At 37.3% G+C, this 16201-nt stretch overlaps 1 protein-coding gene across 2 annotated transcripts in view; it reads right to left on the reverse strand.

Annotated features, from left to right (window-relative positions):
* The window catches only part of LOC105035553 (uncharacterized), an 81514-nt gene extending 67024 nt beyond the window's left edge, over positions 1-14490 (reverse strand). The window contains exons 1-3 of one of the 2 annotated variants that reach the window (XM_029261984.2): positions 14275-14490; positions 13950-14121; positions 13066-13151 (exon numbers count right to left, since the gene is read on the reverse strand). In XM_029261984.2, coding sequence (XP_029117817.1) covers positions 13066-13151; positions 13950-14121; positions 14275-14384 — 368 coding nt within the window. In that variant the 5' untranslated portion in view covers positions 14385-14490. The remainder of the gene's footprint in view (positions 1-13065; positions 13152-13949; positions 14122-14274) is intronic. The other variant, XM_010911145.4, reaches the window with a different exon arrangement.
* Between the last annotated feature and the right edge of the window lie 1711 nt (positions 14491-16201).

Genomic DNA, 16201 nt, shown 5'->3' on the forward strand with positions numbered 1-16201 from the left:
CGGTGATTTTCATCTCAACAATGTATGGTTTGAGAAGTTTTGATGAAAAAGATGAATGCTAGGTTTTGGACTCAAATTGCAACAAGTAATAATCCTCCAATTGCTATGTTGTTCTTGCAAAAAATCACGAAATTAATAAATGCAACTATGTGAAGTGATATGGGAGAACAAATTTTTTTTTTCAAACAAATAGAATGAAAAAATTCTAAAAATCTAAGAAAATATGGCGCAAGCAAGCAGAATTTTGAATAAAAGGAGAGACAAATAGGCTTTAGTGGTTTACTTGGACCCCTTTGTAATTTGCTTGTTTACCATTTAATTTGGAATTAGTCACAGATTTCAAGTATAGAGAAAGCATACCTGGTGCCAAAATTCCAAGGAGCCAAAAGTGCGTACTTACTTGAAACAGATTCTCTGTTCTTTTTTTTTTTGGCCGGTCAGATTTAGATTTAGAGTCTTAAACTGGGTTGGATCCGGATCTGATTGCGGGTATAGATCTATATCTGAATTCGGGTCAGCCCGAAAAGCAACAGTAGCAGCAAAGAGAGAAGAGAATGGGCCTTCCAAGTGCTATGAGGGTGAAGAACGACGATGATGATGGTAAGTCGATGATCAACAATGAAGGCTTGGATTCTGACGACGAAAGAACGATGGACACCTTCTTAATTTGATGATGGCAATGGCGAGGGCTATCAATGATTATGATGGTGGCAGGGCTCCGAAGTTCTGTAGCAACAATGGTGGTGAGTTGTTTATGTGAAGCAAACAACGACTGTGGATCGCAATTTTGCTCTAATACCAATTGATGCTAAACCAAACAGAAGAAGAGAAAGAAGATAGATGGCAAAACAAGATAAGAGAAGCAATTTAGGATGAGTACTCAGGGAAGATAGATAGAAAATTATGCAAATTATTTCAATTCTTAATCATTCATAACATCCCAATGATGTCTTACAAGCCCATATATATAGGCTTACAATCCCACAGTTGGAAAGTAGCAAAATTAAGCAACACATCTTAACAAATAAGAAAATACCCAAAATTCATATAAAATCCTATAAATAAAGAAAACCAAATCAAATCAAATCAGCAAACTAAGAAAATCCTAATCAAATCAAATCAGCAAACTAAGGAAATCCTAACCAAATCAAGATTTCAAATCAAATCAGCAATTTTGAGAAAATCCTAATCAAATTAGGATTTCATATCAAATCACTAATATAAAAAAATTCTAATCAAATCAGGATTCACACCCATATCTAGTGTAAACCTGTATGGATGGCTTAGGATTTTCATCAGCTTTGGCTCAGATTAGACTAAATTAATTTTCAGGTCAGCTCCTAATAAAAAGTGGGAAAATCTAATCCACTTGCACCCTAAACATAGCATTTTACCCACCTAACCTCGAACATAACCAACAAGCTTAAAGCAAACTACATGTGAAGCTTTATGGGTCAAGCTATAATCTATCACAACCTAAAACCTAATCACGATTGAGTCATAAATTTTTGTTGAATTACCAATAGCTACTTTTTTGGCATAAAATTCCTTCACATTTTGACTCCCACTTCAAGGACAAATACATTACTAAAACATGAAATTGCATGACTTATATCAACACTATAAGATAAGATTGTTGCAGGGATTTAAAATGCCAAGTAACTCTGTCAACACAAGATCTCAAGAAAAGAGGAATAAAATGAAAGAATAGTGCCTTACAAGCCAATCGCATGGGGATGCGATGGGACATTTCTTCATTATCTTCCTGCTCATATGCATGACATTAGTTATTTTATTTATATGAGGTATTATGTTTTATCATTTGCTGTATCATTTTTATATGATTATGATAAATCCCATAGATTAGGACAATGATTTTAGGGCCATGATGAGATCATGCCAGTGAGATCTAAAATCTTGATAGTCCCAATCTAAAATATTCTCAGTCGTTGGATCATCGAGACGGAGATCAATGATGCCGGTAAGACTGATACATCCTATGTATGCTCGATAGAGAGGGTGATTGATCTCATAACCATTTGTATGGTGACACTAATACAAGGATGTAGGTGCTCATTAGAAAATGAGTTCACTGAACAAACTCACAAAAGAATATCTGATGGAGCCTTCCAGCATGTCAGCAGATGGTTCTTCAGTGAGAGTGGTGCATGTGATCTTTTGATCTGAGATCATCATGGTATCTTGTGTGCATGGACCCTTATTTTGGTTTATTCCCTAGCACACCACTTTGAGATGTGTATGGGATATACTGGGTATGGCAAAGTGTACATGGAGATTGTGAGTGGTCAATAAGGAATCGGTCACTCCTTGTAAGAGAAGAGAACATCCTATGTGATCACATAGGATGGTGACTCTGAAAGTCTCTGACCAGAGCAGGGATGAACAGTAGAAATTGTTTCTATTGGTTCATCAATCGAGTCATCATCATCTGATCGAGATACATATGGTTAGGTATTTGGGTTTGATATTTTTCCATATCCATACCCTTTCCGGGATGTGTGATCGAAAAGAATAGAATTGTACGATAACTCACCACGGAAGGATAATTTTGGTATTTCTACCAAATTTCAGATCTTTCGGATAATCATGACACGTTGCTAGACATCACTCTTGACTTATGAACTCGACAGAATTAAAAAAATTTAATTCTAAAATCAATTAGGAAGAATCCTAATTGATTGGAACTCTTCAGCTGACCTAATCCAATCGAATTAGGATGTCGTCGAGAGTTTGGGTCCACTGCTGGCTAGATTTGGAACCCAACGGATCACACACAATAAGAATTTAGTCTTGGTTCAATTAATTTGAATTTATTATAAATTCAATGGGTTAATTAAATTGCTAGCATATGAATTAACCTAAGTTCCCAATTGGGTTTAGTGCAAAGGTGTTTGTGCTAACCTAGTCTTGTTGCCTTGACCTAATGTGATTAGGTTTGAACCATCTAATTTATTAGTTGGTTTTATTTGATTTTGTGAAAGTGTTCCACATGGAATCAACCTCCTCCACGTCAAACCACATGCATAAATATGGGTGGCGTCACATTTATTTTTGAAATTAAGGAGAGTCCTTTCTTACTCCTCTTAAAATTATTACATCTTCCACACATCCCTTTATTTTTATGCGCCATCAGATGGCACATTGGGATATGGGATATTTCACTAGGAAGGAACTCCACACCATTTTGAATGTGGACGCCCCATTTATGGTGTTGAGAAATGTAGAGTCCATTTAATTTATTAGTTGGTTTTATCTGATTTTGTGAAAGTGTTCCACGTGGAATCAACCTCCTCCACGTCAAACCACATGCATAAATATGGGTGGCGTCACATTTATTTTTGAAATTAAGGAGAGTCCTTTCTTACTCCTCTTAAAATTATTACATCTTCCACACATCCCTTTATTTTTATGCGCCATCAGATGGCACCTTGGGATATGGGATGTGGAAGAGAAGAGGGAGTCCTTCACTAGGAAGGAACTCCACACCATTTTGAATGTGGACGCCCCATTTATGGTGTTGAGAAATGTAGTGTCCATTTCTCATGGGACTCTTAATTCCTCTTTTATTCCACGCATTTTTCTTCCCTCCACGCGCCATGTGATGGTTCTGGATAATTGTTGGCGCAAAAGTGGAAGAGTCCTTCTGCTTGAAGGCTCTTCCACACCTAGAGTTTCTATATAAAAGATTTTACTTTTTATGGAAACAAAGGAACGACAAATGGGATGTGTTTGCGCCAATTTATTTCTCCCTTAATTCCATGCGCCATTTTATGGTGTTCAAATTTTTTCTAGCAGAGGAGAAGTCCTTCTGCAGATGAAACTCTTCCTATTCCACACCTTGACCCCTTGGTTTCCACGTTAAAAATTAATTGGAATGTGTAAGGGAGTTGGGAGGCCAAGAGTTGGCGCCCCTTGATATCTTGTGTGGTGCCCCTTCATCCCTTATATAAAGGGCGCCGCATACGGCATAAAAATCATCCAAAATTTATTTTGGACGTGGGATTAGATAAGGAAGTGATAGGAAAAATCTGAAGTGAAAATAAAAAAGGAAAGGGAAGGAAAAATAGAAAGAGAGAGAGGAAGAAAAAAAAGTATGAGATACTTGTCCTAAAATCAAATTATTCATGTGTTGAACATAAAATCTGATTAGAGTGTGGTTTGATACTTTGGGAAAGGGTTCCTTGAGTAGTCCTAGTGGAGGTCATAAAGGCATACAAGCAATGGTGTATCAAGTTCTTGCGAAGGACTATCGACAGTGCACTTAGGAAGAAGGCTGCAGCACCATGACGAGTTGGGAAGGGCCCTGACCAATCCTGTGTGGGTCACCGTTGGAAGGCTTCTGCTTTGGAGTCTTGTGAAGATCTCAAAATCACCGGTTCGTGGTCTTCATGGTGGTATATGACTTCTGATCTTCTCCTAATATGCATGTTATTTGTGATTTAATTGAAATCGTCAAGGGGTTCCTAGGCTTTTGAGTTCCGATGGTTGAGTTTAATTGTTAAACTTTGTTTTCAAATATTGAATGCATGTTAAAATTTTTGAAATCTATGTTCCGCTGCGTCACTGGAACCCAATAGTGGTATCAGAGCCACCCTTGATTCAGTCAAATTTCGTGTTATTCTTGTGATATAAATTAGATCCAGTTCGAACTATGTCAAAATCAATTTTTCTGATTAATATTTCGTTGATGATTTTGATGTATTTTTGTTTTTGATAAAGTGTTATCGATTCATGATCAAACTTTGGATATAAAATTCCATGGTTTATAGACTTGTGTGACAAGTTTAATTTAGATCATATGATCTATTTTTTATGGAATTGAAATCCAGTGCATATGATGTGCGGGGGCGTTAGAATACTGCATATGGATGTACATTGCTAAAGATTAAGATTTTTGTATTTGATGTATTTACTTAAGATCCAAGGACCGACCACCATATTATTGGAGACTCACCATTGTGGGTCGACCATCTTAGTTGTTGCCCGAGACATGCGTGGGGCCGAAAAATTTAAGTCATGAAAAGGATGCATCATATATCAATTAGGGTTTTTGCCGATGGATTGATTTAACTATAATTCTTTGTTCTAATGTGATTAGAGTTTAATGATTATAGATTAAATCAAAATCATTGTTCTAATTTGATTATAAGCTAAGTTTAATTTTGGTTAATCAAATTTGTCATTTGCCTAATATGATTAGGGTTTAAGTTATGAGTGATCGAATTTAAGTTAACCTAATTGAATTAGGTTTAACCTAAGAATTGGTCAACTCAACTTAAATAAATAAAAAATAGTTAATTTAAAAGTTAAAATTGGGTCAAGTGTTGAATCCGAATCGCAAACCCTAGATAGGTCCTATGCCCATATAATTGGAACATCATAATTGACATGTGTTTGAATGATGTTGCAATTAAAATAACATGAGTTGTTTGTTATAATATTTTATAATTATTATGAAATATTATGTTGATTCGTTATGGACTATGCAACATCCATGTGATGGATATTTGCAAGAATGCTTTTATGTTGGCTGATTATATTAATGCATCTGCAAGAGTTGCAATAGGAACTGGGTGTCCCTGATGCATTATATTATCAGCTAGACCTCTCTTTTCTATAATCCCAACTATTGATTGGGATTTTTACATAATGATGTAAAATTATAGAAAAAAATTATTTGAGAATAGATAAAAATTGTTTCTTTCTATTTTCAAATAAAAGATCAAGCATTTATGGTTGTCTTCATGGTGATGAAGACTGTACTCCAGGCTTTTGGAGAGCTGAGGCACATTAAGATTGACTATAAGATGGTTCAATCTATGATGCACCTAGGGTTAGATCCAAAGATCATCCTGTGGCTGGGATGATTTTTTCAAAGTCCATAACTATTTGTTTTCCTTGATATGCTCATACATGCTGATAGTTAAAAAAAAAATAGAGTTTACATAGCATATGATGCATGTATATGTTTAGGATGTGCATGAGACCTAAGTCCCTCAGTTAAATTATATTAAGTCTTAATGGCAAAATGTTAAGAACACTACCTATGCCTTCCTTCATGCTAAGTCACTATTATGTCAAGAACCATAGTAGGCTTGTTATGCTATCCACAAGGCTTGCTGTGGGGACTGGCTTAATACTGTCCTGGTGCATAATGAAGCTAATTGCATTTAGCTCATACTAAGTCAATAGAATATATCAAGAACTGTAGTGAGTTTGTTGTGCTATCCACAAGACTTGCTATAATGATTGGTATAATGTTGACCTAGTGATGCTTATGGCATATTTGGTAGTACTGTCTTGTTATGCTATCCACAAGGGTAGTATTATTCAGATATGACCATATAGGATTGAAGGATACGATTTAACTAAAATACTATAGTTTGTTGTGCTATCCACAAGACTATAAGTGTTTTAGAAGCAAAAGTTATGTTGAGAATTATATGAGATGCAATTAGTAAAGAGTTATTTACCTTTGAACTCATAGAAGCTTGTTGTGCTATCCACAAAGCTTTTTATGAGAAATTGGAATCTCAACCCCACTAAGAAACTTCATGATAAAATTCTTCGATTTCATATTTGAAGACTATGAAATTCGTTAAAATAGTGGGAGACGCAATTAGATAAAAATCCTCGTCTAACTTGTGCATGTCATTATGAGTAGTCCTATTTATGTTCTTATATATAAATTTGTATCTTTGCTATCACTGCTTATGATGTTTTTTAAAATTAATCGAATGTCATGGAATGGTTGAAGAATAGAAGGTGAAGAATGTCTTCACTATATGTATCTAATATCGATACAAGATTGATGAGCAATAAATTGCAAGAATTGTCTTTTGCAAGAATTGTCTTAAGGATGCAAAAGTTGCATCTGCTAATAGTTTGTATGTGATACAAACTAATTATCATTAAGTGTTTCAGCTTTAAATTTTTAGATATGTGATACCTAATATAGATTCCTCTTATGCAAAGTGTTTATTGGACCTATAAAGCTGAGGTGAGGTGACTACTTGGCTTTTGACACTAATGGATAGTCCATTCATACTAAGACTGTAAGAACCTATATAACCTTCTAGCAAGATTTAGAGACTAATAGACTATTGATATGAGCTTAAATTTATCAGAAACATTATTTCAAATCTTTTGTTATTGTAGCATAATTTTGAAATTAATGTTAAGAGTAAAAGTTACTCTGCATCTGGTAAACGTTGTGGCTATGATTTTATTATAATGGTCATAATTCGTCACTCGATGATGATGTTCTTCATGTTTATGAGAACAAGAAATAAATATGTGATAGTCACATATCTCTGGACAACAACATATCAGGTCTTAAACATATGGATGTTCGAAGATTAATAATATCTCGACCCAGAGATTGACACTTCATATGTGATATGATGTGTTTTTTGCTTCACAAATATTATTGTCTCTTTCTGAGGATATGTTTCAGAAATTGCTGTATGAATTAAATACTGTAAAAATCTGTTACAAGCACTCCATATGAGATATGAAAAAGGCAAAAGGTAGGTTGCCCAACTTATGTGAAAAGGATTGATGTACATAAGTTTGTACTAGAACAGGTTTTTATAAGTATATAGGTTATCTTAAAAGAATAGTATGTGATACTATTTCTACCACCCTTCTGACAAAAGGTATTTTGTCAGTAGGTATGCCACCTTTTAGGAAAAAAATTTTTCTAAAAGGGGACAGTGGGAGGATAATTGAACTTGAGAAGTTCCAAACCTATAAACTATCCTATCTTAACCAGTAGAGTCCACAAGTTAATCCTCAACTAGATGTGCCTAGTGATGAGGCACGACCATGATACACACCTTCTCACCGAAAGGTCAATCTGAGTGTGTAATGCACCACTAAAAAAATATGGATTTGTCATTATGAATGACGATACACTATATATCATTGTAAATGATGTTTTTAATTGACCCATTCGGAGATTATTATGAGTAGAGACTCTAACAGTTGGCCTGAAATCTTGACATCTGAAATCAACTCCCCGTACATCAACCAAGTATGGACTGTGGTTGAAGCATCTATGGGTATGACCCAATAGGTTGCTATCAAGGATGCCTATTCGGATTTTTGCTATTGCCATACACCAACTAGAGAAGTTGTCTCTAGTGGGAGGGCAGATGCTTTTATGAATTCAGGCAGTTTATGAGTGGGTATTTCTATTTTTGATGGGATAGTCAAAATATTTGACTTCATCAAATATAGATGAACCATATGTGTGTGCAAAAAGACAAGTGGAAGTTCCACTAACTTCTTGATTATGTATGTGGATGACATACAGCATATTGGGAAGGTAGCTCTGATATTGCATTCGATCAATGGCTTGCTTATCACAGAAGTTTTCATGGAATAGACTTGGATTAAGCATCCAATATACTTGGCATTTATAAGGATAGGTGTAAGTGGATGCAGGGCTTGTCCCAGTCTAGGTACATAGAATTTAATGTTGAATGGGTTCAACATGAATGGGTGTAAAGAAGTTTACTAACCTATATATTCAATGTACCGAGTCTGATGTGAATTATGTCGCATAATCATTGATTTCGGGCTGATCCATTATAGGATCTTATGAAAATTATGAAAAGCATTCTCCTACTACTTGAGAAGTACTAGAGGAGCAGTGAATTGAAAGAGTTCCAAACAGCAAACTGTGTTTGACTCAGTTAATTGCTGTTAGTAAAGATTGCTAAAGAAAGTTGCCTGATGAAGGGTTCATCATTAAGTTGGGTGTCGTCTCACCGAGTACCCACGCACATCCTAGGCACTTTCACCTCATTTGTGATTTGATCATAAAATAAGTTAATATTAAGAACATCTTAATGGATCGATTCACTAAGCCATACATAGCAGCAGTGTAATCGCCATCTTGATTGTATGGGCATCAGATATAGAGGTGATTGGCTTTAGTGCAAGTGAAAAATTGAAAGAATAGTGCCCTACAAGTCAATCGCATGGAGATGCGATGGGATATTTCTTCATTATCTTCCTGCTCATATGTATGACATTAGTTATTTTATTTATATGAGGTATTATGTTTTATCATTTGCTGTATCATTTTTATATGATTATGATAAATCTCATAGATTAGGACAATGATTTTAGGACCATGATGAGATTATGCCAGTAAGACCTAAAATTTTGATAACCCCAATCTAAAATGTTTTCAGTCGTTGGATCATCGAGTCGGAAATCAATGATGCCGATAAGACCGATCCATCCTATGTATGCTCGATGGAAAGGGTGGTTGATCTCACAACCACTTGTATGGTGACACTAATACAAAGATGTAGATGCTCATTAAAGAATAAGTTCACTGAACAAACCCGCAAAAGAACATCTAATGAAGCCTTACAGCATGTCAGCAGATGGTTCTTCAGTGGTAGTGGTGCATGTAATCTTTTGACCTGAGATCACCATGATACCTTGTGTGCATGGACCTTTACTTTGGTTTATTCCCTAGCACACTATTTTGAGATGTGTGTGAGATATTCTAGATATGACAAAGTGTGCATGGGGTTGTGAGTAGTCAATAAAAAATCGATCACTCCTTGTAAGAGAAGAAAACATCCTATGTGATCTCATAGGATGGTGACTCTGAAAGTCTCTGGTCAGAGCAAGGATAAACAATAGAAATGATTTCTACTGGTTTATCAACCGAGTCATCATCATCTGATCGAGATACATATGGTAAGGTATTTGAGTTTGACATTTTTTCATATCCATACCCTTTTCGGGATGTTGTGTGATCGAAAGATTGAATTGCACAGTAACTCATCACGGAAGGGTAATTTTGATATTTTCATCAAATTTCAAATTTTTTGGATAGTCATGACACATTGCTAAACGTCAATCTTGACTTGTAGACTCAACAGAATTAAAAGAATTTAATTCTAAAATCAATTAGGAAGAGTCCTAGTTGATTGGGATCTTAAGCTGACCTAATCCAATCGGATTAGGATTTCGTCGAGAGTTTGGATCCACTGCTGGCTAGATTTGAAACCCAATGGGTCACACACAATAGAAATTTGATCTTGATCCAATTAATTTGAATTTATTGTAAATTCAATGGGTTAATTAAATTGCTAGCATATGAATTAACCCAAGTTCCTAATTGAATTCAGTGCAAAGGTGTTTGTGCTAACCTAATCTTGTTGCCTTTACCTAATGTGATTAGGTTTGAACCATCTAATTTATAAGTTGGTTTTATCTGATTTTGTGGAAGTGTTCCACGTGGAATCAACCTCCTCCACATCAAACCACACGCATAAATATGGGTGGCATCACATTTATTTTTGGAATTAAGAAGGAGAGTCCTTTCTTACTCCTCTTAAAATTATTACATCTTCCACGCATCCCTTTATTTTTGTGTGCCATTAGATGGCACCTTGGGATATGGGACGTGGAAGAGGAGAGGGAGTCATTCACTAGGAAGGAACTCCACACCATTTTGAATGTGGACGCCCCATTTATGGCATTGAGAAATGTAGAGTCCATTTCTGATGGAACTCTTAATTCCTCTTTTATTCCACGTGTTTTTCTTCCTTCCACGCGCCATGTGATGGTTCTGGATAATTGTTGGCGCAAAAGTGGAAAAGTCCTTCTGCTTGAAGGCTCTTCCACACCTAGAGTGTCTATATAAAAGATTTTATTCTTTATGAAAACAAAAGAACGACACATGGGATGTGTTTGCACCAATTTATTTCTCCCTTAATTCCACGCGCCATTTTATGGTGTTCAGATTTTTTCTGGCAGAGGAGGAGTCCTTCTGCAGATGAAACTCTTCCTATTCCATGCCTTGACCCCTTGGTTTCCACGTTAAAAATTAATTTGAACATGTAAGGGAGTTGGGATGCCAAGAGTTGGTGCCCCTTGATATCTTGTGTGGCGCCCCTTCATCCCTTATATAAAGGGTGCCGCATATGGCATAAAAATCATCCAAAATTTATTTTGGACGTGGGATTAGATGAGAAAGTGATAGGAAAAATCTGAAGTGAAAATAAAAAAAGAAAGGAAAGAAAAAATAGAAAGAAAGAGAGGAAGGAAAAAGGAAAGTATGAGATACTTGTCCTAAAATTAGATTGTTCATGTGTTAAACATAAAATCTGATTAGAGTGTGGTTTGATACTTTGGGAAAGGGTTTCTAGAGTGGTCCTAATGAAGGTCATGAAGGCATACAAGCAATGGTGTATCAAGTTCTTGCGAAGGACTATCGGCGGTGCACTTAGGAAGAAGGCTGCAGCACCATGACGAATTGGGAAGGACCCTGACCAATCCTGTGTGAATCACCGTTGGAGGGCTTCTACTTTGGAGTCTTATGGAGATCTCAAAATCACCAGTTCGTGGTCTTCATGGTGGTATATGACTTCTGATTTTCTCCTAATATGCATGTTATTTTTTGTGATTTGATTGAAATCGTCAAGGGGTTCCTAAGCTTTTGAGTTCCGGTGGTTGAGTTTAATTGTTAAACTTTGTTTTCAAATGTTGAATGCATGTTTAAATTTTTGAAATCTATGTCCGCTGCGTCACTAGAACCCAACATAAAAATGACTCCATGGTGCTCAAAATTACATTATAAGCATTGTAACAAGTGCACTATATAACTAACTTTCCACTAATTCCTTATGGTTGACAACATGGCACTTGTTGTCTCCATGATAGTGTTTTAAAAAGTGGCTGTGGTATGCAGGCAGTCAAGGGACCACATAGTTCATATGTGGTATGTGGGTCACATATGCAGTGAATATGTATGCGTGTGGTGAAGGGACTTTATAGTGCGTATGCGATATGTAGGTGCATATACGGTTACCATTTTTAACTATTAAAAAATAAATATTATGTAATAACAAGAGGAGTAATTTTTTAAACAAGAGTAATTATAATAATTTTTAAAACAAGAGTAATTACAATATTTTTTTATGGACAGGTAACAGCAAAATTAATAGCAATAACAACTAATCTAAAGCAATAATTATAACATAATCAACATTTTATCACTATTAATAGCTATATCGGGCTCACCCAAAACTACATCAACCCTAACCATCAAATTGAACCTATTTCACCTACATGGAAACACGTAAGTGTAGGTTGTATGTGTAGCTCCAAAGTGCAAGGTGGGCTCAAATATGCATCCATATAATACTATACAGATCACTTATACGGTTGCAAAATCCTAATGGACCACCTTTTTCATCCATGTGCAGTATGACTGCATATAACACTATACATCAACAATGTGGTGTGGTCAAGGGACTGCATATGCATATGCAGCTGCATATCCAATAGCATGCACCACATTTTAAAACACTGCTCCATATAACGAATATAGCCATTCCCGCAGGTTGAGATCCATAAAAAATGAATATAGAGCATTAAAAATAGTCTCTAAAACTAAAAATAACTTGCAGACTCGATAAGGAGACATGGAGATATACAAAGCAAAACAAATGGCTAGAATTTTTAAATCTCATTGTTCCTTGGATTTAACATTATGAATAATTTAGAATAAAATTTGCCGTCTCGGTGCCAGATCCCATACCAATACCATTCTATTCCAGTGTTGGTACATGGTTCGATACGGTACAAGATGGCATATCAAGTACCAGTACAATACGAGACACCATACCAGCATGGTACGGGGTGTACTAGACAGCTCAGTCCGATACAGCATTCCATGCTTTAGATATCACTACCCATAAAGTACTTAAACATTCATATCCAGAACAAAATAATCTCACATTTCAGCATAGCTTTGCTAGAGCATTTACCCTATGAATCAAATAAAAAGACTGTCCCTTGATCTCAACAAGTATCCAACTTCAATGTGATAGCATGACTTAACAACTATGAGAGAGAGAGAGAAAAGGAGAGAGAGAGAGAAAAAGAGAGATTAGAAGGAAAAGATACAACATAAAAAAATTACTTTATTTTCAGAAAAATGTTTCTAAGAACAAAAAGGACACATCAGCACAAGAAAATAAAGACCAGCAAATTTACTGTCTATCATACCCTTCTACTGCCACAAGGCATCGATTGGTAGGAATAAGTCGGCGAAAGGAAGCTTTCTCCTTTATTGACTCTGATCTAGCATTGAACTGCATATAACAGAATAAAACTAACATTTCTCGCCCAGAACAGATATTTTATGATTTGTACTGGAGTGTTACAACTTGCAAAGAAATTATCCAATCCAAGTAATCAACTTTTATTGAACAGCATATATGCGGATCATAAATAACAATGCCATACAACTAATGCAGCTGCTATTCAGCTATTGTCCCATTTCAGCAGCATCACGAATGGGGATAATGGACATTATTTTAAAATTTTTCGCTATTCATTGGAAAAAATACTATTTAAATTCAACTATGTGTGTCAGTTATAAAGATATCTTTTTACAAACAGTGACTTGTGAAAAAAATCAACTTCTCATTACTGTTCACTATTGTCATCATGGCCAATATTTTTTTATTTCCCAAATAAAGCCAATCAAAGCTATATTAGGCAAATGGCGCCCTGTATTTTTGTCTATAAAAGGGAATAACAGTGTTTCAAAGGAGGTCTATTCCTTTAGCTATATTTGGCGTAATTGGAATCATTGTATTCATCCAAATCTTAAGCAAATATTTGACACTCTCAAGTCCCAACTTCAAAATCAGGGCAATTTCTTGGTGCAATGGTAAAGGCTTGGGCTTGCAAGTATAATGCCACTTTATCTTTATGTTAAAACAATACTAAAGCCTAGGCCTATCCCCAGTTCTCCCTCTGAGAACCCCTTGATAATGACCTTATTTAAGTCCCAACTTCAAGAAAATACACCACTGTCAGCGTTCCTAGGCCAAGTACACAAAAGGAGGAAAAGAACATAAAGAGAGGGTTAGACAATCGGATACCATTTTAAAGTGGTCGGGCTTCTCAGTCTTCTTGGTAAAGCTTGGAACGAGGCCCCACTTCATGCAGTGGATGACTGGGGCCTCTCGACCTTGTCCCGAACCCTTCCCCTCCTTCCGCGCCGCCACCACCGGTAGGTATGCCCCCGGCGAGACATTATACGACGGGCGGTAACTGCACAGCGAAAAAATCAACAATAAAAATCGCCACCATGGCTCGCTCAAGAAGAATTAACCTCGGAAAAAAAAAAAGAAAGAAAACACCCACGTTAGGGCCTTAAAACTTGTGGGAACATAGGAAGAAGATTAAAGATTGAGTCGAGAGTACCGGTCCATTTCGAGAGTGAGGACGGAGGAGGCGTTGCCGCCGCCGTCGGCGAGGCCGCAGGCCTTAGCGACCAGGCCAGGGTTGAGAGTGCAACGAGCCCTTCCGCACATCGTCTTCTTTCTTTCGCTCCCACCGTCTTTCGCCGACGACACTTGTGGCGTATCGTTCTACCGATGGAATGGGGGCGCGTGTTGGGAAACGGCGGCTCCCTTCTATTTTCTATGTTTCAATTATTGTATTTTCAATGCACCAAGCAGCTGAGCAAAACATCTTTTGAGTTATTAAAAAAAATAAATTATTTCCAACGACCTCCTTGCGTTGGTGCAAGACAAATATTTAGAGATTCAAGCTTGACTCTCTGATAATCCAAATTTCAAAGCAATCAAAATAAAAAATTAAAAAAATTAAAAAAATTAAAATTAAAAAAAAAAAAAAAAGGAGGAGGAGGAGGAGGAGGAGGAAGAAGATTTTCGATGAATCGTGTTGTCTCTTTTCGATTGAATTCAGAAAGAACCGAAACCTTGGGCAATTAGGGATCCAAGCTCTCCTATAAATCCCCTTCTCCCCTCCCTTTAAAGGATCTCATGATAAGCCTGGCCATCCTCTCTTCTTCCTCTCTTTTCTCTCGATTTTCATTGAATCCCCTTCACTGCGCTTGCCAAAAATCAAGACCAAAGATGCGAGATAAGCCCCAACCCTTCTTCCTCTCTCTCTTCTCTTTCTCCCCATGGCCCCAGGCCTCACCACTGTGTCAGAGCCTTTTTCCTTGCATTTTTATTTGGCAATGGCCTTTGACACAGTCTTGTACATACCTTGTAACTAGATGGCATGAACAACCGTCGCCACACCATTTTTTCTTGTTTTGGGTGGATTTTGGGATGTTTTCATCATGTCGGAGCTTCCGAAGGTGAGCCATGAAAACGCAATGCTGCTCGATCATTTGAAACCCCCGGGATGAGATTTGGGTAGATGCCCTACTTGTATAGTGTTGGGAGGGTGGGCGAGAACAATCCAGTGGACTGGTTTCCTTGCGGATTCTTGCGGTGTCCATTGTTGCCTCCCCTGCCTGAGCCCCTAATTGTAGTCTGAGTAGCAGTTATATAGGCTTGTATTCCTTTGATTTCATTAATGAAAATACTGTTCTTACAGTGCCATATCTGAGCGTGTTGCCGTACCTTTTTCTTGTATTTTTCTGTGCATCTTGCTGGGTGCATTTTGGCTGGCTCCTTTGTGTAGGTGACATCGAAGTGCTGCACGGGTTTGCTTGTCCAAGAGGCGAAGTTCGTGACAAAGTGATTACAGAGCAGGCACAATCGAAGAAACCTGTGCAACACAGATGGGACGCAAAAATAGTGGTGAGACAAGTGGGATGATGCAAGACAGGAGGAAATGGTTGCCGCCTCAGCCCCAGTGGAAGGACAAGCCGACATTGAGAAACTGCGAAGCCATCGAGAGTGGATCTCTACAGTGGAAACCCATTTGGCCCAGATTGAGGAGGGCTTGGTGCCCTTGTTCTCCTTGAGAGATTGTCTGACCAGCCTGGAGTTGAATCAAGAGCAGCTCATCGAGACGGTGGACAACCTTAGCGACAACACATAGGAGTCTATCCAGCACCTGCGGGAGCAATACAATGATCTGGCTGCTAGAGTCGCAGTCTTGACCTGAGCAGTCAGTACCATACCAACTCCAACTGCTGGTGATGGTGGGCAAGGCCGAATGCGAGCACCAGAGCCTCGAAGTTATGGTGGAGCTCGTGATGCAAAGGAGTTAGAGAACTTCTTGTTCGACATCGAGCAGTACTTTTAAGTGGTGCGGTCTGACTCTGAAGACACCAAAATTATCTTGGCTACAATGTACTTAACCGGAGATGCCAAATTATAGTGGCGGACTCGGTATGAAGACATTCAAGCTGGGCGGTGTACCATTG

This window comes from Elaeis guineensis, chromosome 9 (assembly GCF_000442705.2).
Source record: "Elaeis guineensis isolate ETL-2024a chromosome 9, EG11, whole genome shotgun sequence".
NCBI lineage: Eukaryota > Viridiplantae > Streptophyta > Magnoliopsida > Arecales > Arecaceae > Elaeis > Elaeis guineensis.